The sequence below is a fragment of the Homarus americanus genome, unplaced genomic scaffold (assembly GCF_018991925.1).
Source record: "Homarus americanus isolate GMGI-L3 unplaced genomic scaffold, GMGI_Hamer_2.0 scaffold53656, whole genome shotgun sequence".
NCBI lineage: Eukaryota > Metazoa > Arthropoda > Malacostraca > Decapoda > Nephropidae > Homarus > Homarus americanus.
This window is the reverse complement of record NW_024743612.1, coordinates 1-23,292: the sequence shown is the minus strand read 5'-3', so window position 1 is coordinate 23,292 and position 23,292 is coordinate 1. Positions and strand designations below refer to the sequence as shown.

At 40.7% G+C, this 23,292-nt stretch overlaps 1 protein-coding gene across 2 annotated transcripts; it reads right to left on the bottom strand.

The window, feature by feature from the left end:
• Positions 1-112: 112 nt before the first annotated feature.
• LOC121877194 lies at positions 113-23,262 on the bottom strand. Of its 2 annotated transcripts, XR_006090934.1 has the most exons (6): positions 22,704-23,262; positions 22,131-22,238; positions 13,363-13,478; positions 11,329-11,420; positions 3,780-3,863; positions 113-589 (listed from the first exon to the last, which is right to left on the bottom strand). XR_006090934.1 is itself a non-coding variant. In XM_042382809.1 (5 exons), the coding sequence occupies exons 3-5, from the start codon at positions 11,373-11,375 to the stop codon at positions 334-336; spliced, it is 387 nt and encodes a 128-aa protein (XP_042238743.1). In that variant the 5' UTR covers positions 11,376-11,420; positions 22,131-22,238; positions 22,704-23,001; the 3' UTR covers positions 113-333. The 2 variants fall into 2 exon arrangements, 1 of the variants encoding a protein (XP_042238743.1); XM_042382809.1 differs by lacking the exon at positions 13,363-13,478 and having other exon boundaries at positions 22,704-23,001.
• Between the last annotated feature and the right edge of the window lie 30 nt (positions 23,263-23,292).

Here is a 23,292-nt window from a genome sequence, read left to right as displayed (position 1 = left end):
ATTCTTATCGGTTACCACAACAACACCATCTATGTCGGTCCGATCTCCCCCGTTCTTTTACTTTCAAAAGGCGCACTTCCCCGCCGCCGCCGCCGCGTTCTCTCGTATTTATGCTGCCGTTATTTACGGATGCGTCCCGCCACAAATGACGTGCGCGCCGCATTCCGTGACGTTCTACGATCGTAATCATCTCCCCAAATTAGTGCAAACACCTAGTGATCACAGGCAACATCTTCAATAAATTCATTCTCGACATGTATCGACTTCCTCCGTCTTCGCAGAGTCGGTCTCTAAAAACAATACTACAAACAACACGTACATTCATTTTACACGTTAAATCGTCTTTAAAACAATCGCGCCGGCCCGACATTGATGCGTGTCTCCTTCTGCGTTGACGAGTGTCTTCCCGCACTCGGGAGTGTGGCGTTCTTCCCGTGTTCCGGAGCATCTTCCTCGCGCGTCGACCGGTGTCTTCGTCCGCAGTCGACGAGCGTCTTCGTCCTCGGTTCCCGAATGTCTTCGTCCGGACCGCTCTCGTGCGCCGACTGTACGAGCCGTCTCCGACTCGTATCGGCGCGCTCCTCCGCAACTGAAACGGACAAATTACTGTCAAAATATATCGACAATTATCTACTATTACAAATTCTACTAATTCCCAAACAAACTTCATCTAAGTTCATTCTTTCTACAGTATACCTATACACAAACATATCTACACACTATTGCCAACTAAAACACACAGGCATACTCGACTACCCCACAATTACGTCACGCACAAATTACTCCTCCCGCTCGTGCCGTACGCGGGCGCCGACGTCGCGCTCTGCCGTATCTCCGTAAATACCCGCGACCCCGTCGCCTAATACAAAATCAAACTCGACGCTCCTCCACCCGTCGGTACGGTGTGCTCGTCGCCACCTCCCATACTTAACGATTATCAAAAAACATACAATATACCTATACATAACATAATATTAATTGTACATATTCGTACCATTCCCAAGAACTCGAGAAATCTATAAGACGATTGGGAAAGTCCACTCGATCCGGACCGAATGTACGTCGTGCTCTCGAGATCGTACCATTTACGTCTGTGAACGTCTAGCGAACGTAACTTCCGCGACGACGGAGATCCGGTACGAGGATAAACGTGTTGGCGGTGAACCAAAAACTATACGGCGAGTTCTGCTATAACGCGTGTTTTGACGACGCGATTTATGAATTGAGGAACGATATTTGTAAAACGCGAACTCGTTTCCTCCGACGCGATTCCACTCGAACGATTGTTATGGCTTCGGTTCACGTTCGACATCGCGTGTTCAATTGAGTTATGTGTTTTGTTTGTGAACAATTGCAGAAATAATGTATGTAATATTTATGTATACAGTATACCTATATATTATAAGTCAATTGTAAAATTTTACATAAAAGAGACAATCAAATTACATAGCGTTTCACACCGGCGCTCTCTTTACATCACACAGTGTTTACGGTTCACGTTCGACTTCGCATATTCAATTGATTTTTGTGTTTTGTTTGTGAAGAATTGCAGAAATAATTTATGTAATATTTATGTATACAGTAAACCACTCACAAGGTCCTACAGTGACAACAAAGGGAAAGTGACCTCGACTGTGACCGTCTGTGCCTATTTTTAGCCGTCCTTGTGGTCGGTAATGCATATCGGTATATTTACTGATCATAATACTTATCTCCTATAAATAATTCATTTGAAATTTATTTTTGGGCAAAGAATATTCGGTAAATGACTGCGTTAATTCTTGAAACTACCCACATTGGTAAATTTAGGACATAAATGATGAACGGAAGTCACGTCACGGATTCGGAGTTTGGTCCTTAACGATCGCCATAAATGTACATTACCGGGTATAATGGTAGCCTCCCTTTTTCCAGAAAAAAGTATATAAATTAAACAAAATACTTGCAGCATATTTAATATATTACAGTATATTATAAATAAATAAATCAACAAATAAATTCAAATTCCCTTATCATCCTGTGTTATAAACAGAAATACTCGAGTCCCCGAGCGAGTACACAAAAAGAAAACGGACGACCGACACATCCTCGAGTGGATAGAGAACGGACATCTCTACTGGGGGACTCGAACGTTTCTCGTGTTTTGTGGGCGCTGTAGCATAAGATGAATATGTAAATTGTAAAAATTTAAATAAAAGAGAAAAACAAAATAAGTAGCGTTTAAAGTGTACTTTACATTGTGGCTTGGCGCAGGGTTATGCAGTGTTTACAGTTCACGTTCGACATCGCAAGTTCAATTGATTTATGTGTTTTGTTTGTGAAGAATTGCACAAATAATTTATGTAATATTTATGTATACAGTATACCTCTACAGTATATGTAAAATAAGAGAAAAACAAAATACATAGCGTTTTAGACCCGCGCGCTCTGTTTACTCCACACTTTGTTTGAAACACGTGTGAAATTTTTAAGTGTCCTCGGTGATTACTGTTTCTCCAATTTTGTGACTATGGAAAAGAAGAATATCTCTGGGAAGCACTCTGGTGATCATAAAAGAAAGGCTATAACACTCGAAGAAAAGCTTGATGTTTCATGACTCCTCAACATCAATCTTCTCCCCCATCAAGTTATATTCAGATTTTTTCAAGGTCAAGTGTAACATTTACTGTATGATTTCAATATTAGATATCAATGTAACATTTATTTAGACTGTACTACGAAATTTTTGTCGATTTGGAGTAATCTGCACCTAACCCTATTTTCTCCATAAGCCCTGTCATTTCTATTACACGAATTTCTATAACACGATGTTTTACAAGAACACAACTATCGCATTATAGCAGAACTACCTGTACTCGAAAGGAAACGTCTCGTATGCATCCGCGTAAACTCGATACGCCTCGTCTCCTCGGGACGTGTACGGCGATGAGGATAATCTTACGTCTGCGTTCAAATGGTGCAATGTGTCTGAGGAGGATCCCTAATTACACTTTTAAGGGAAGTGGATATACCCACGCCACGAACTTTCGGCTTCTGTTCCGAGGGATCGTCCCGTGTACCCGCCTCCGGCGTGCCGCGTTCCTATTATGACCCGCAATGTGCATACAATAACGCCTACTTGCAATACAGTATAAAACATAGGACATAAATACATATACCTCATCCTCCATTACAAGCTACTACATTCTTAACCCTTACACCCAGGTGACGTCCATCTGGTCTCCCCTTTGTGGAGGAGGGGGTGGGGAGAATTCATCTTGTTTCTCGATTTATCCCAATAGGAAGGGAGGGGGAAGTGCCAGCAGCACCCTAACCCTTGGCTTAAACTCCCATTTTTTAATAATACTTTTCATATTGTATCCAACACTTTTAGACCAGATATGACACCTTCAATTCTATATCTCTATGCTAAATTAAGTACTCTCATTATAACACTTGTAATGTCCGTCCCTCTACGCATTTTCGATGGCACCCGAGTCTCGTCGTCGGTCGCATTTTCATTTCTCCCTCGTTATCTTTACGTTCTACTACTCTTTTACTCGTAAATTCCCGTCTTATTTCCTCTCGGTAACCGGTCAAAACTTCCTTCGATATTTCGTCGACGACGCGCCGCTTAATAAATTCTCGTCTCCCTTAAAAACCTTCCACTTACTCTACGCAATTCCTACGGAGACGCCGAGGCACGCCGCATACGCATTCCTATTCTTCAGAGAACCATTAAGTAAATACCGTACACTGCGATATAAACATTACAATACGGCGTCGTCCGACATTCTCACCCGCGGTTCGAGCGGCGTCCTCGGCCGGGGTCCGTCGAGTCGCCGGTCCGCACAAAAATGACGTTTCTGACTCCCGTCGGGTGACTGCAAATGAAAAATTAAGGTTAAAAAATATACATAGTCAATTAGGCATGCAAATTATACATGAACCCTTGACACCTAACCCAAATATCTGAGTACATTCTCTAAAGACCTGGATACATTTGCCAAACATACACTTTCCATTGGAAAATCTTACATACTTAGGCAGCCACCAAACGGGGAGATACCACCTCCGCAGACAATATTGGAAGCGTAATGTGTCGTCCGTGGTAGATCTTCCTGCTACGTGGCATCCCTAAAATTGTGACCGAGTCCCGGGTCGCTCGTCTGACTCTCTGTCTCGATTGTTTCTCTTACAACACAACATAAATCTATTGTTCCTCACTTTTGATTTTTTTTTCCATTTTGTATTTCTTTAAGGTTCTTCAGTATTATTGTTACATATAAACTAGGTTACCCCATATTTATGGCAATATGTTTTATTTTACTTGTGCAATAATGCGCCACTTTGAATGCGCACGCGTGTTTTGGTTTCGTTTTTACGGACGGTCCCGAAAATATACCGGAGAGAGCGTCGTCGTTTGTGTCGTCGTCTGAGCCTCTCGCATCATATTTCGTTGATATCCACCAAAAATGAACACTGTAACTTCAACAATTATTATTATTATTACATTTTCGCCCCGATGTGGGTCGGTGACCCGTGCCCGGGTGGGCTAATTCCCATAAAAAAAATACGTATTATTTATTTACTTTGCACTCTTATACGTACGAGTGTCGACGAAATTAATCTGCCGTTATTTACGCGATCTCATTTCTTGCGCACTTTCGACGGTTCGACGCGTGCCCTCGTTCTACTCCGGATGCACGTCAAATACCCGACGACGACGACGACGACCCCTCCGGGAACGTCGTAGCGTCGACCTCCGGCGCGCCCCGCGACGAGAAGACCGCTCCGGAATTTCGACGAGACGTCACGTCGAACGGCGTTCCGGACTATACCCTCGACGATGACTGCGAGTGGCCTCGGACCAAACCCCACGCCTCCCGAGACACGGTCGAGTGAGGCTTCGGTCTCCGTGCTCGCCGATCGCCGCAATATAATACCAATTAAAACACTGCACTGTATGGCAAGTCTACCCTACAATGAATCCCCAAATCTGCTGTACCAAACATTCACTTGCCTAAAACGGTTAGCACAGACACATCCACCCAGGCAAAAGAGGGGACTTCAATCGACTACTCTTGTTACGGCGGAGGAGCCGCGCGCTCGGTCCGTGGGCGTCAAACCCGAGCGTTCCTTTAATCGCGGGCTGTGGTTCCGCCGGAAGATGCCGTTCCTTAGTTTCTGCAACGTGAAAGCCCGTCCTCCCAATTTCTCGCACGGCAACCGCCGGACGCGACCGCCTGCCGATGCCCTCTGGGTCCCACGCCACCCAAACAAACCCACCTAACTTTAGTAAATGGAAACGTACGTGCCCGAGAGTGGCGTACGAGTATTCTACGCGTGTCGCCGCATTATTCTCCCGCCGAATGCATTCGCCGCTGCGCATTTCGATGCGTTTTCCATTGAAGGACTAGGGTGGGGTTAGCAAATTATTTGTTCCTCTAATTGACATATATACAACTTATAAACCCTTCTTCACACTCACAATTTATAATTATAGTCACATATTTTATAGCAAACTCCAATAAACTTATCTAATATTTATCCCATTAATATCAACACTAATAACTGGTCACTTCGACTAAGTGTGTGTAGTGGAATTGTAATCACACAAAATGGTACATTATTAATAAGGTGACCATCATATACTATAAAACTTATTAAATAAAACACAAAAAAGGAACGACAGGTGGTAGGAGAGAAAGGTGGTATGTGGAGGGAAGGGATAGAGGGGTGGAAGGGAAGGATAATAGATAAGGAAAGGAAGAATGGTACGTGAAGAAAGGGAGGGGGGACAGATGGTGGGATAGAGGGGTGGAAGGGAAAGATAATAGATGAGGAAAGGAAGAGTGGTAAGTGGAGGGAGGGATACATTTAGCTGGAGGTAGAGGGAACAAGGGGTGGTATAGTCGTCAAACTATCCGTTAATCTTTAACGTCGTGTACTCGGAGCTTCCGTCTTCTCGAGTGCCGGAGCGGGTCGCCGCAGTTGTTTTGGGGGTCGACCGCCGGGCAAGTTTTAGCATTCTTACTCAATGAAATACTGTACATTACAAATACACGTATAATATGACCTTAAGCTAAAATAACCGTTGACTGAGCTTTAGTTATCCTTAAAATAGCATCCATAAAAATAGAAAAACACGTAGGTTATTCTCGACGATCGTCTCGCGTCGGAGAGCGGCACTCGCCGACCCGTCTCCGGAGCGACGATCTACGGTCGTTCTTCGTGTCCTTCTCCCGGATCGCGCTTCCGCTGCCCGAGGCGACTTCTTCTGTGGGTTAAGTTTGTGATGTGAATGCTGCCTGCATTTAATAATTATACTGCACTACATCTATACAACCATTGCATAGGGTATTATAAATCAATCATAATGCCCTCGTAAAATATCGTGTTGATCATTTTTAATTTGTGTCGTGGACCGGTAAGCAGAGTGTCGAGTGGCCGGAGGTGTGTCCCGGGCCGACGGCGAGACGATACCCTACGTGATGGAACTAATCTACGATCGTAACTAGTCTATTGCTAGAAAATGCAATATACTGCACGCGAGACTACGTAAACGAGTACTTCTCGCAAACGACGACGGACCGTACGACTGCGCAATACGGGCCGAATCTCGAGCGGGCCCGCATCCGCGGACGGACCGCCCTCGGCGTGCCCGTCGACGGACACGCGCGCGACAAAAATCGCCACGACTATTTACTAAACGAAGAAACGGGACGTCGACGACCCGACGGCATTGTCGAATATTACGTCGTCGACGCGTTTACGTAAAATTGTTACCGGTCCCGCGTACGCGTCGGTGACGCGAGGCGCATTCCTAGAGAGCTAATAGCTTTAAACCAAATTTGGACTCAATTAAAGTGGTTTCAATGGAACAATTTACTTTGGTACTCGAGACTAACACAAAATACTAAAAAGACCCAATATACCCAAATGCACCTCGGCCCATCTCCTACAAAACATCGTTTTTGTAGTATCGCGTTAAAACGGACGCTCGTAAATCGACGCGGCTAAAATTATGAGACGCGAAATGGCCCGTTTACTCGTGATCGGATTCGCGGCAAGATGGGGAGGAGGGTTATCGGTTTGACAGTTGATGCCAAGGTCTAGAGCTTATTTATTTATCTGTCCTTAACAGTGACTTTCAGGTTTTCTCTTATGAAATATCACTAAACTGACTTGGAAGAATATAATTAACATTGCTGGAATTCTTATAAAATTGTGATTACTTTGAATATAAACATGCTATAGTTCACATACAAATTTTAGTTGTAACTAATTTTATTACAAAGGGCTACAAATTTTTATCTCTTGTGCAAAATATACAACGTTTATGTTAAAATTATTAGCCGTCTTGTAACGATTTTAGCAATGCAAATTAAATTCTAACTTTTGTCTGTGATATTACTTAAGATAACAGTCCTACTAAGCTTCTCTCATTTTAAAATGCCAGTGAAATGACCTGGTACAATATAATTAACATTGCTGGGATTCTTGTAACATACTGATTAATTTGAATATAAACATGCTGTAATTTGCACCGGACATAACAATTTTTGTACCGTAATCAAATTAGTACAACAATGCTCCGGCTTTGCACCGAGGTCGTTTATTTCTTTTACGTTTCTTTTATTGTGGTGTCTGCATGTAAATGGATGAAAATAAATGAAGAAATTGATATAAATCTACCCAAAAATACAGTTGAAAAACTTTATATTATAAAATGTACTACAATTTTTATATCTTCAACAAAATACAGTATATATAATGTTTATATTCAAATTATTGGCTGTCTTGCAAGGATTCCAGCTATGCAAATTGTAATCCCCTAACTTTAGTCTGAGATATTATATAAAATAAACACCTTAAAGCATAAAGTTATCACCAATGTTTTGTCTGGGAACACAAGGAGGGAGGTAGCCAGCGAGCAGGGGGGGGGGAAGTGAGGTGACAATGTCTTTATTTATTTGAGATAAGATTTGACAGTTGGCGCTGAAGGCCCGAGTGTTTATTTATCATTACTTAAGAGTGACTAAGCTCTTCTCATAATTTGCCACCCAAACGACCTGGGTGAATATAACTTGTAAGATAGTATTTGAATATCTGTGTAAACAATCTATATTTGCCATAGACATAACAATTTAAGTACCGTAATCGTTTAGTACACGTACAGTAAGGGTTTGCACTCGGGTCCATTGTTAACCGAGGGACCGCTGTAATTGCAGTATACTTATACTGTACAATATTGACTAAATTCACTAGATAACGTACATCACTAATGGTCGGTAAAACTTGTCAAGTCTCTCGGTATGAGTGGCACGTGTTAGTGCTCGAGTCTCCCGTCGTGGAAGTCCGTTTTCTCTCCCTTCGGGATGCCCGAGTCCATTTTCTCTTAATCTTAGAGTGCAGTGCACCAGAGACTTCGTTATTCCTCAGTAATGACACAGAATTTCAAATTGCAACTAGGGTTGCAATTGTTGAGGCAACTAGATATGTCCGATTACAGCAAATGTGTTATTGTCAATTTGTAGGTGAAAGATTTTATCCTCAATAGATGTAGGTTAACATTACACCTGGAGGAAAATGCTTACTAAAGCCTAAGGAATGATATTCCTTTAACACATAACATCTAGCCAGTACGGGAAGGATCGTCGTGTCTCCATCAGGGGGGTCTTGGAGTGGTGGTCCAGCAGGCATCACGGAAGTGTTTTTTCGAGGGGGGGGGGGGCACGGACGTACGGTCGGCCTTTCACATACGCGGGTTTAGCATTCACGGATTCGCAAATACGCGGATGGCCCCGCCAGAGGAATATTCTGTACATTGAAGTAATTGAAGTACAGTCGGCCCTTAACATTCGCGGGGGTTAGGTAACAGAGATACCCGTGAATGTTAAAAATCCGTGTACTATTGCTACCCCCCCCCAAAAAAAAATCCCTGGCCCCCCCATGTCCTTATTTACCGTATATACCTGTGTGTAGTTCGAGTTTTTAAGACAAAATTATTTGGCAAAAATTGGGGGTCGACCTCTTAACGGGTAATAGTTTCGTTAGGTTGAAAAATATTTACCAGTAACTACCAGAAAACAATGGAAACGATGCACCAACACACCACCAGCTGTGAGTGTCGGTACAGTTGCCAGGGCAGATCTCTTGCGAGCCCAAAGTAGCCAAATCCATGGTATGGTAGCACAGGACGATGTAAAACAAAGTATTCATTCATTAAAGTTAACTCGTAGATACTGGACATAAATTTTTGTTCATTACATTTCAAGCATCAATCTTTGTTAATTAAATTTGAAACAAGAAAAAACTACGATACTGGATTTTCATTAAAATATTACATCACAAGTATATTTTACCTTAACTGTGACTGAATGAATATATTCTCGGAAATAAATATGGAAATGTAATATTTTTGCTGGAATGACGTACATATTATAGTGGGAAGTGGGATAAAATCATGACGAAACACTTTCGCTTTCTTTCGTTGTTCAAAATATTTTACCGTAATCGCTTTTCGAATGGTTTTCAGTTGTGGGATTATAAGGCTAATGATAGGATAGAATATTATTGTAATACAGTACGAGTACAACAGTTTTTTAACTGAAAACCATTCGAAAAGCGATTACGGTAAAATATTTTGAACAACGAAAGAAAGCGAAAGTCTTTCCTCATGATTTTATCCCACTTCCCACTATAATATGTACGTCATTCCAGCAAAAATATTACATTTCCATGAATATATTCATTCAGTCACAGTTAAGGTAAAATATACTTGTGATGTAATATTTTAATGAAAATCCAGTATCGTAGTTTTCTCTTGTTTCAAATTTAATTAACAAAGATTGATGTTTCAAATGTAATGAACAAACATTTATGTCCAGTATCTATAAATTAACTTTAATAAATGAATACTTTGTTTTGCATCGTCCTGTGCTACCATACCATGGATTTGGCTACTTTGGGCTCGCAACAGATCTGCCCTGGCAACTGTACCGACACTCACAGCGGGTGGTGTGTTGGTGCATCGTTTCCATTGTTTACTGGTAAATATTTTTCAACCTAACGAAACTATTACCCGTTTAGAGGTCGACCCCCAATTTTTGCCAAATAATTTGGTCTTAAAAACTCAAACTACACACAGGTATATACGGTAAATAAGGACATGGGGGGCCAGGGATTTTTTAGGGGGGGGGGGGTAGCAATAGTACACGGATTTTTAACATTCACGGGTATCTCTGTTACCTAACCCCAGCGAATGTTAAGGGCCGACTGTATATGCTATCGGATGTTAACCGGCGCACGACTGTATGTGTTTTTGAAAGATGCAAATCCTCCGAGGATTCGCATCGCACGTAGCGCGAATTTGGATTGCGTGTCGTAAACGGACGCCGAGCCGGTCATTACCGGGATCGTACGTCAAATGAACCGAGGAATTATCGGAAAGACACAACGGGGAGAGAGGCGCTATTATTAGCCTTCGCGACGAGGGTACGCGCAACGCTCGAATAACTCGGCACAATGGGGCGAGCGAACCCTCGGGCATCGCGATGGGTTACCCGCCGCTAAACGACGGGCGACGCGCCGATTAAAATCTTATTTTGACGTTAAACCGACGCCATTTACGTATCGATAATATTTGGCAGATCCCATTTAGACCAATATATTGTATATTGCTGTACCTGTTCACTCTAATATCAACTACTATTTGCTCCGTCACTCCTCAAAAATCAGACGTGTCGTCGACGACTACATTGTGCATCTCGGTACGAATAAAACCGTCGCTACGACGCGGTGGCGAAACGTATGCCCCGAGGTCCGTCTCGGTCTAGCTCGTGACGTTCCAAAACTCTTCCGTTTAATGTATATTCCGATATTTTTGTAATCCTCGGTTGGGGGCCTCGCTTCTAACCGGCACGATACATACATTAATATAGCTCAATGAATTTCTTGTTATAGTAAAGCATATACCGTACGGTCGTATGTCACACGAGGACGACTCCCTCGCTACCCGCCGTCTACGGCTATTGCTCATATAGTGACCGGATGTACCTGTACCAACTTATGCTGATGCACTGGGGATCACAGCAAAGTATTTCATCTAGAGTTTCAAATTTTACCGCTAGAAAATTCAATCGATACTTTTTGGGGGACCGTACATAATTTGGGGGGAACTGTTTTCGTTGTAGAAAAGTATCTTGGCTTTTATAATGTGAGTCTATAGGAATAGTGATTCGATTTACCATAGGTTTTTATAAGACACAGTACTCTTATAAACTGGGGAATGCCTGTACAACTTTCCTAACATTCAAAGTACCACAACAATATTAAATACAATACCACAGACTATTTGAGGTCCAGTAAACTTTATGTCCAGCCAACTTCATTCTAGTTCACATCAGGTCCACTGTAGGCAGTGTTGGAGAAAGTGCCTGAAAATATTACTTAAGATAAAGTACTGCACTGTTGATATGTAAAAATTTAAACTATGTCCTGTAGTCTTCTTCAAAACTATGCAAATAAAAGTTTACTCAACTCAACTGATTCATATAAGTAGAAAAAAGTATTTAGAGTACCACAGCATTTATAGAGTATCATAATTAATAAACAATGACATTATGTTTTGAAAACGAAAGTTAAAGTTATTAATATACTGTACTGTACTTTAAAGAACCACGAAATAAACACACATTCAAAATTGGGTATGGGATGAAAAACGTGAATCTGGGCCATATTTTGGAAGTGTCGCGTACCGCCGACGCCAATGGGACGCGACCTTACGCACAAACATTTACATAAATGCCCACTTTTATAGGATTACTGTACAAGTGTACTGAAATACAAGTACAGGTTGTACCTCTCCGGTCCGGCAACCACGGGACCCGACCGGTGCCGGACGCCGGAAATTTCCCGACCGTGGAAATTCGCCCTCTTCCTGGACAGATAGTGACTTCTGTTTACACTTGGAAGCACTAGCACCACTTTCTCTGCTTCGTGGTCTCTTTGAAGACATATTGAAGGGTTAAATGTCGTACAGTACCTTCTCAAATTTCGCGAGTTTTTAATTCGACGTTTTCTATTTGAACGCACAAAAAAACCGACACATTTAAAACTTTTGACGGCGGAAACTCAAATTTCGACGGTTTGAATGGCCCGCCGACGTTCGGACGACGTGCACGATCGTGTAAACGGCGTTATTTCTCTTATGTACGAAAGATTCGTTATTATTTATTACTGAAAGTCTTTTGGATTGAATTAATGTTAGTGTGTGCAAAATGAGCAATACAATTCATTAATAATACGCTCAATATTAAAACGCGAGGAATTGAGACGGCACCGTTTTCGTCGATTACAAAAACGGTGACCGACTGGTTCTACGTATAAAACTGAAGAAAATAAGACCCCGGTTGTAGCTGTAGAAAAATTAATATGGTTCTTTTAAGTAATGTTAATACATGGAACAATAGAAGTAGCTAACGATAATGGTAAAGAAAAACAGAGATCGCGTATGCGAGTGCGCACGCGTGAAAACGTATCGTCATTACTTTACGTAAGAATGTGAAAGCAACACTTATTTACTGTTCATATAGATTTTAATTAATGTTTCTGAATTTGTTTTTATTGAATTAATGTTTGTGTGTGCAAAATTAACAATACAATTTATTACTAATACGTGTAATATTAAAACGCGCGACGAGACGAGACGGCTGCCGGCATTGTTTTTGTTAAAGCTTACAAAACCGGTGACAGATTGGTTCTACATATAAAACTGAAGAAAATAAGACCCTGATTGTAGCTGTAGTAAAATTAATGTAAAAAAATTAATATGCTTGTTTGAAGTAATGTTATTTAATGTTAATAAATGGAACAATATAAGTAGCTAACCATAAATGGTAAAAAAAAAAGTGAAACTGAGCGTATGTAAGTGCGCACACGTGAAAACATGTCGTCGTTACTCTACTTAAGAATATGAAAGCAACACTTATTTACTGCTAGAATATATATTGAAGGGTTAAATGTTATGCTCTGTATAGACAAGCACAGAGAGAGAGCTGCCGGATGTAAACAAACCTTAATTTCCCCCGGCTTTGTCGTCGTTGTTTTTTTTTTACGGGGATTAGCCCACCCGGGCATAGGTCACTGACCCACATTGGGGCCTGAGGGGCAAAAATTTAATACTCCTGTAATAATAATAATAATAATAATAATAATAATCAAGATTAAAAAAAAAAAAAAAGCTGCCTATCTACCTATTGGACAAACTAAAATCGTTCCGGATCACAGAATGCCGGACTAGAGAGGTACAACCTGTACTCTAATACACTCGGCTCGTACGCCCAATGACACGAAGTGAAGTGACGACGTCGGTATTACCTCCCAGCGGCGTTTCTCCGTTTGCCGTTAACGGCGTCGTGTGCGAGACCGGACGGGTCTGTACGGTCGAGTCTCGACTTGTCGTACCGAGATGTGTTGTTGGTCCTTGAAGCTTCCTGGAAATGTGACCAATAGCTATATAATACACAACACTGTAAAACTATTATATTATAGGCAGGGATTATTTGACCGGTACTCGGCACAATAACCGCCGCTTATTTGACAGAGATCTAAAATAAAACTAAATCCTTTTGTCAACAGAAATTATACAATTAAATAATACCATAATGTAATGACTTGTTTAATGCCCCCAACCATCCCGACTACAATCCTATACGATCCCCGCAGGTCCCGGTCAAATGGCCGACGGTTATTTGGCCCAGAATCGTGGTCAAATAACATCTTCGTACACTTATAATAAAGGCACTTGTTTGTTTAGTACCACGTGGAGAAACTGATTACTCAAATAGGTTAGGTTAGGTTGAAATAATCTTGTTCCAATGGTTTTTGATGTATTTTCAACTTTTATGACCTTCGGAAAATAGCTGCACGGCCAAAACGATAGTTTTACCAGTTTTTACTTGGATTTTTTCTAATAAATAAATATGATCTTAATTTCCTTACACTAACAAAAACAATGAATCTTCCAAAGTGAGTTAGACTTTCAACATGAAGGGTTAAAAAAACAACATTGAAAACCCTACCTAACCTAATCTAAACTACCTAACTTCTTGCGATGGACCAACAAAAACCGAATCGGCATACCCGGTTTCGTACGCGTCCAATAGTGTTTACATTTCGTGGACGCGACCGACGTAGAACGAAACTGCGACGATCTCGACGGATTCTTATCGTGCTGCCGGGAGAGAGGCACAATTTTGCGGGATTTATTATTTAAATCTCTCTGCTGTGACCAATCAGAGGACAGTGCAAATTTATTATGATATTTACACAGGAGCAAAAACTTTTTTCTAGATATATTTAAGCCTCCTTCGTGACCTAAACGTTGAAGACGAGAACCGACTCACAGACAAAACATTAAAACACAAAAACAAAACATTAAAGAAATAACTTTTTCTGTTATCATTAGTTAAATACAGCTACTCCTCGACTTACGACCTACTCGACATACGACGGAGCGGCCATTTTTTTGGTCCGGTAAACACAGCTGTGAGCGCTAGCTCCCAAATTTGGGATGTTTTCGAGCTTATTACATTAACTGAAGGATATATAGACTTACCTACTTGTGTATAAGGACCCGAGGATAAGATAAGTATCGTCAAGCAACTTTAGTGTTGGGAACTTACTGTTTACCTTACAAAAATAACTGCTCGGGGTCCCATCACTCCTGGCTGGGTGTTGTGGGATGTCAACATTGCCCCACGGAAAGTGAATTTTCGCTTAAGAACTCTACATGGAAGAGTAAAGAAAAGATAGTATTGGACGAAATTCTTGAAGACCTTGAGTTGAGTAGTGATGAGTCTAATACGAGTGATGAAGCACAAGGGAAGTTCGAAAGTGAGAAAATACAGCTACAACAAGAGGTAGTGAATAAGAAAGAAAATTCTAAAACAATGAGGGAGACAAGCTGGCATGAGGACAGTGAAAGCAAAGAAGTGAGAGAGGAGAAGAGACAAAATCATCTAGGACAAAAAACGTGTGTGGGTGGTAATAATAATGGAAATAACAGAAAGGAGATAGTGGAGAATGGATCAAGAACAGAGCAAAGTATGGAATTTGAAGGAAGCAGACAAGAACACACACAAGGTGAAGTTGGTCGTGTCAGGAAGAGATAAATTTTTCCAGTCATGCCCGATGACCTTCCTTGAAAAATTAAAATGGGCAGTACAACTAGGACGGGAGCATCGCAGCTTTGAGCCTCTTTTGAAAGAAGGCACACACAAGCCTTATCTTACAGGCTGTGGAAATGTTGACAACTGTTGGGTACAAGGGATTACTGATGGTTTTGCCAGAGGAGAGCGACATACTACTTACAAAGGTTATAATCTTCAGGTACCCTGTAATACTAGACCCAGAATACTTATTGGATGACGAAAGATTTGTTTGGGTCAAGAGGCATTTAATAAGGGGCGAAGAGAGAAGCCAGGTTATTGCTCTAATGAGAGGAAAGGTTCCAGAGAAAGTGTTCATCACAGGAGCAGGGTATAGGAAGGTGGCACTATATGTGGAGGGACCAATAATGTGTCTCAAGTGTTGCAGATGGGGACATAAGGCCTGGAGCTGTCAACTGGACCCACGTTGTAGATTCTGTGGGAAGAGGCACGAATCTAGCAACTGTAAGGACAAGATCAAAGCAGGAGAGAAAGTGAAGCCTTGTTGTTGTTGTAAGTGTGGTAAAACTCTCAATGCTAGTTCAATTGCATGCGAGATGAGGCCACGTATGAGAAGTGACCAACAAAGGAATTATTCAGAGAACACCGAGGAAGTACGCTGTGGTCTGACAGTGACAAGACAGCAGGAGAACACACAGACAGTGATTCCTGAGAATGCCTGGCATGAAGATTCAAGAAGGATAAGGACTGCGCTTGCGGCCGGAAGCGTTGTTGATGCCAGAAACAAACAGAGTAATAAACAAGTAGCAAGTGAGAGTAGTGGTGCAGCCCTCCAGGTTAGTGATAAAACTGTGCAAGAAATTCTGGGAGAAGAGGTGCTTAAGATGTTTCAGCTTTTGCAAAAGTTAGGTCAGAAAATAGAAGTGATAGAGAAAAGACTTGATACAGTGATAAATAAAAAAAGGGAAAACAAAGCTGTGAATAATGTAGAATTAAAAGGGAAAGAGGAAAGTGAAGAGCTCAAGCCTTTGAAAAATTCAGTGCTTAAAATAAGTATTACAGGGAAGGAGAGGAAAATAAAGGATTGTGTAGCGCAGGGAGCAACAACTGAAAGTTTTAAAAAGGTGTTGGTAAAGTGTAAAGATGCTGATAAAGAAAAACTTTTGAGGAAATGGGAATCTGTGCAGGAGGATTGGGCCTTCTTAAAGAATCTGATTGGAAAGGATATAAAATGTGTAAATATTAATCCTGGATCTAGCTAGCCTTAAGACGTCTTTAAGGTGGCGAGATGAGAATCCCAGGGCGAGATTCCTTGGCAGACGCCACGGCCCACCGCCACAGTCAACTTTTCCTGGGCCAGGCGCTCCGAGCGAGCCTGTAAACAACTCTGGCCTACTGACTCCGTCATATGATCATGGTCTACCCACTGTTCTTGGTTATATGTATGGAGCCGTATTAATATCCATGCTTAGGGATGACTAGCAGAAATATAGTCATCCCAGGTTAAGTATTGAACCACTGAATGAGAGTTCAAGGTACCAGGTTGTTCCTTGCAAACTAACAGGAGGTATTGTATGTTACTATAATTGTGGAGTTAGTCCAATGTGTTATGTATTCATCTGTAGTACCCATGAAAGAATAACCTGAGAGTATGAGGTTCTAACCACGAATTGAGAAGGTAATTTGTTCCTTGTTAAAGTAAGACCTGCGGGTCCAGGGTTATTGACAGTGTGTAAGCATTGCTAAATCTTACTTGTCACAGAAATACTACAACAGTATCCAATAAAGTAATGAATATTTGGAGGTGTTTAATGAGGTAATAAGTTCTTGAAGTGTTTGATGACTTAATAAGTTAATTTCGGTTCTGTTTAGCCTGAGTGAATCTAAGATGCATCTTCTCCACTCACTGTATTAATAAATATTGAGTTAGTAATCTGAGTATCACCACTCTACTCCTTCTAAACATTGGTTCCCAGAAAATAATACTTACTCACGTGCCTATACATCTACCACACTACCCAAAACCCTTCCATGAGTTCTGTTATATAATGAAAAGTCTGGGTGGTAGCAGCTACCCCTTGTAAGTATAAAAAGTGTTATACAAAGAATCACATGGTTCCCCAGACTAACCCATGTATAAGAAAGACATAAAACAAAGTATACTTCAGAAAGGTAAGAACATTGAAACTGAAAATACAATCTATATGAAAGGAAATGAAAAGAAAGAACCTTGACTTGGAAAACATAAGTGGAGAAGCATAAGAGTTACTTACATAAGAACATATAAGAATATAAGGTATATAGAGGTAAAGAACATATAAGAATAAATATATATGTAAAGAATGGAAGGAGAATAAGTATATTAAACAGGGTACTCATTGGAGGAATGCTACATAGAACAAATAAGTATACGAGTAAATAGAATACTAACAGAAAACAGTAGCTGGATGGTAAATTATTGAAAAGAGAAAACGCGGCCCGTTACAGGGACAGGAAAGGCGACCTGCTTAAACTATCTAGTAAAGGTATAAGAGGGGTCTCAACATACATTAAGAATTCCATACCAGCAGAACTAGTTGGAAACCCGAGTAGAGTACAAGGAATAGAAAGTGTCTGTATAAAGTTATATTTGAAGGAAGGAGAACTGAACATAGCAAATTTGTATATTTCTGGATGCTGTTTTGACCTCAACTTCTTACCAGATTGCATGTTTTTGGACTCAACTTTGGCTGTAAGAGATTTTAATGCTCGACATCCAAGACTCGAAACAATGGGGAGAATTAATAGAAATGGTATAAAATTTTGGCAATTTTTACAAGATCACCCAGATGCTTACTTGTTAGGAAATAAGGAAGTGACTCATATTAAAGGAGGAAGGTTAGACTATGCTTGCATGATAAGCAGTCAGGGAGTCCAGGGAGAATGTGAGATAATAAGGGAGCTAGTCAGTGACCATTTTGTTGTGTATGTTCAATTACCATTAGGGAAGAGACAGGTGAGATATAGGAGGAAGAAATTGAAACTAAACAAGGATGACACAGAAGTGTTTACCCAAAATATAGAGAAATGGTACAGAAATTATACACCAGTCTGTATGGATAGCTTTTATAATGACTTAGTTGGGGAGATAGAAATATATTTGACTAAGTCAACACAGAAAAAAATAAATGATAAGAGACATGGGGCTAGGAAACACTGCTATACCAATGACAAAATGTTGAAGGGATGGACACAAATGTTAAGGGCAGCACATAAAGATTGGGTAAAGAATGGTAGAAGAGAAGAAGATAGGGAAATCTTCATGGATATAGCAAAAATATGTGGGCAGGCTAGGAAGGAGGCAAGGGAGAAATATTGGCAAGATTTTGCACAGCACATTGGGGAGAGTAAAAATCTCAAAGAAATATGGCAGGATATTAACAAAATTAGAGGAAAAAGGAGTAATTTTATTAGCCATCCTCATCCAGAGGAAGAAGCTAATAAACTGGTTGACAAATGGGCTAAAGCAGCTAGTGTTGCCTCCCTGCCTAACAGGACAATAGAAGCATTAGATGAGTGGCAAAATGAAAGAAAAAGATTTATTTCATCAGCTCTAAATATTTGTGATGTAACATGTGTAGATATTACTCAAGATGCTGTTAAAAAAGGAAAATCTACAGCACCAGGCGAAGATGGTGTGACATATGAAATTTTGAACTGCTTAGTTGGTATGGAAAATAGTCCATTATTAGATTTATTCAACATGAGCTATGCAGAGGGTAGATTACCAACAGAATGGAAGAAAGCGATAGTTATTCCTTTCCCTAAGGCAACTGGTGGATACAGGCCAGTGTCTTTAACATCTTGTTTTTCCAAGATGATGGAGAGAGTATTATTAAATAGGCTTGTATATATTGTGGGGAAAAATCTATCTTGTAATTTATTTGGTTTTTTGGAAGGGAAATGTACTTCAGACTGTGTTATAAAATGTTTATCAAATGATGCAGACAGATGTAGAGTTTTTGTGGATTTACAAGGAGCATTTGATAAAGCTCACAGTGAAGTAGTTATGAATGAACTGGCTGCTCTAGGGGTATCAGGAAAGTTGTTACACTGGATAGGTGACTACTTGCATGGAAGGAGAATCTGTGTATGGTATCAGGGATGTTTGTCTGAGGAAAGAGCACTTGAACTAGGCACTCCCCAAGGGGGAGTATTGAGTCCAATGTTATTTAATGTGTTAATGAACAAGATAGCCTCACACAAATATCCCAAAGGAGTTGCAACCATCATTTATGCAGATGACATCTTATTTCAAGGAAACTCTGTAAAAAATTTGCAGATTGCATTAAATGATTTTAGTGTTCTTTCTCAAAAGATGGGCTTAGTTATGAATGAAGAAAAAACCAAGTGTGAATGTAAAGGAAGAGGAACTGAATCCGTTTTTCTAAATGGAAAAATTGTTGAGAAAGTGTCAAAGTATAAATATTTAGGAATGTATATTGGCTTTACTAGTGAAAGTAAAGAGGCAGAAATATATCATGTCCTAACTCAATGTAGAGCAAGATTACAGCCCTTGAAGGCTCTAGCATGTTGTGGTAAAGGTGCTGGGGTACCCATACTGAGAATGATGTGTATTTCTACCATCAGATCACTTATAGACTATGCAGCACCTGTCCTCTCTTGTATTGGTGAAGGAAGGCTACGGAAACTTGAGATCATGCAAAATGAAGCAATGAGAATTATTTTAGGGTGTCAAAAGAATGCAATGATTGAGATAATGAAAATGGAACTAGGGTTACAGAGCATTTCACAGAGGGTCAATGAAATTAATACAGTTGCAGCAGTTCGATTAATGAGAGGGAACAGTGGGGGTAAATTTGTACAAGATATAAATGATGGTTTAAAAGATAAAAGGACCTTCTGCAGGCAAGGCAAGAGAGGATATATGAATGGATTAGTAAATATTATTAAAAAATGTAATCTGGCAGACTGGTGTGCAGCTGTTCAGAAGAGTTGTAAGAATCCACACCTGGGAAGAACGAGAAGTAGAGTTAGACATAGTGCCTCTCACAATGAAGAAATCATTACATGAACCAGGACAGTTATAAGGGCTTTATATGGGAATAAGATTAGTAATTTGCCTAAAATAAACACATTGCATGTTTTTTGTGACGGTTCAGTTATGTCAAGTGGCAGGGCAGGGTGCGGGATCCTTATAAGACAGTACACAGAACAAGGAAATGATGACATCAAAATTGGACTTTGGTTGAGAAGTTTTATTTCATCAACACAAGCTGAGTTATATGCAATGTTAGTAGGATTGGAAAATGTTGTAAAGAGGTATAAAGATGCATATTTTGTTGTTGATAGTAGGGCAGCTTTGGATTCTTTGAACAGTGGGAGTCCAGTCTTTGGACACATTATTGGTTCATGTAGAAAATTAGTAAATACAATACAGAAAAATGGCCATAATGTTCAATTTGTATGGGTCCCTTCACATGTGGGGATTGGTCTTAATGTTGTCAAATTATGTATTTTTGAATGCAGACATTAGTGATTGCGCTGTGTACCGACAACATTTTCATTTGTAATTCCCTTTAAAATGGCCGGCAAGCGTAAGATTGAGAGTTTCGTGGTGCCGAGAAGAAAATGAGACGCCCATCTATGTACAGTATTATTTTCCCATTTTCGACTTGCGACCCGGTTGCCGGTCCCTGACCCCGTCGTAAGTCGGGGACCGACTGTACCGTAATGTGCTGGCTATATACGGTATAGCTCTACTGTATATCATTATCTACAAGAGTTAAGTCGGACTCGCGAACGAGCCTCGGGAGCTCGACTCGTCTGTCGGTCGAAGAGCTCCTATACGGTATTGGCTTATAATCGACGAGTACGGTCACCCCAAAATAATATCTTTAGCCACGGGGTCGACGTGCTTCGAGGCTATTCGACCAATGTTACACGACCCGTTTCAGAACTGTTGCTAACTCTACGTCTACACCTCTGAGCACGAATGAGTATACGTATGTTTTTGAGAGATGCGAATCCTCCGAGGCTTCCAATCGCACGTCAAGCGAATTGAGATTGCGTGTCGTAAATGGACGCCGACGCCGTGCCGGTCATTAATGGGATCTTACGTCAAACGAACCGAGGAATTATCGGAAAGACGCAACGGGGCGAGCGAACCCGCGGTATCGCGATGGGTCAGCCGCCACGAAACGACCGGCGACGCGCCGATTTAAATTCTTATTGTGACGTTAAACCGACACTATTTACGAATCAATAATATTTGGCAGATCCCAATTAGACCGATATACTGTATATTGCTGTAGCTGTTCACTCTAATATCAACTACTATTTCCTTGGTCACCTCTCATAAATCATACGTGTCGTCGACGACTATATTCTGCAGCTCGGTACGAATGAAACCGTCACTACGACACGGTGAAATGTTCGCCTCGAGGTCCGTCTCGGTTGTGATCCGAAACTCTTCCATTTAAAGTATATTTCCATGTTATTGTAATCCTCAGTCAGGGGCTTCTTTACATATGCCTTGCTTCTACCCAGCACGATACATACATTAATATAGCTTAATGGATTTCTTGTTATAGTAAAGCATTTACTGTACGGTTGTATGTCACGCGAGGATGACTCCCTCTCTCGCTACCCGCCGTCTATGGCTGTTGCTCATATAGTGACCGGATGTACCTGTACCAATTTATGCTGATGCACTGGAGATCACATCAAAGTCTTTCACCCAGCGTTTCAAATTTTACCGCTAGAAAATCTATCAATACTTTTTGGAGACTACATAATTGGTGGGGGAACCTTTTTCATTGAAGAAAAGTATCTTGGCTTTTATAATGTGAGTCTATAGGAATATTGATTCGATTTACCATAGGTTTTTATAAGACACAGTACTCTTTCAAACTGGGGAATGCCTGTACAACTTTCCTAACATTCAAAGTACCACAACAATATTAAATACAATACCACAGACTACTTGAGGTCCAGTTAGCTTCAGGTCCACTTCACTGCAGGTCCAGCCAACTTCATTCTAGTTCACATCAGGTCCACTTTAGGCAGTGATGGAGAAAGTACCTGAAAATATTACTTAAGATAAAGTACTGCACTGTTGATATGCAAACATTTAAACTATGTACTAAGTACTGTAGTCTTCTTAAAAACTATGCAAATAAAAGTTTCATAAACTGAATTGAAACATACAGGCAGAAAAAGTAGTACAGCATTTGTAAAGAATCATAATTAATAAACAATGACATTATGTTTTGAAAACGAAGCTAAAAGTTATTAATATACTGCACTGTACTTTAAAGAATAACGAAATAAACACACATTCAAAATTTGGTTTGGGATGAAAAACGTGAATCTGGGCCACAATTTTGAGAGGTCCCGTACCACCGACACCAATGGGAAGTGACTTTAGACACAATCATTTATATAAATGTCCACTTTTATAGGATTACTGTACAAGTGCACTTAAATACAAGTCCTCTAATACGCTCGGCTCGTACGCCCGACGCGAAGTGACGACGTCGGTCTTACCTCCCGCGGGTCGGCGGCGGCGTTTCTCCGTTTGCCGTTAACGGCGTCGTGTGCGAGACCGGACGGGTCTGTACGGTCGAGTCTCCACTTGTCGTACCGAGATGTGTTGTTGGTCCTTAAAGCTTCCTGGAAATGTAACAGATACCTATATAATACACAACACTGTAAAACTATTATATTATAGGCAGGGATTATTTGACCAGTACTCGGCACAATAACCGCCGGTTATTTGACAAAGATCTAAAATAAAACTAAATCCTTTTGTCAACAGAAATTATACAATTAAATAATACCATAATGGAATGACTTGTTTAATGCCCCCAACCATCCCGACTACAATCCCACACGATCCCCGCAGGTCCCGGTCAAATAGCCGACGGTCATTTGGCCCAGAATCCGGGTCAAATAACAACTTTGTATTAAAAATAAACATTACTCAATAGTTTAACACCACATGGAGAAACCGATTACTCAAATAGGTTACGTAAAGTTGAAATTATCTTTTTCCAACGGTTTTTATGGATATTTTGAACGATTATGACTTTTGGAAAATAGATGCACGGCCAAAACGATAATTTTACCAGTATTT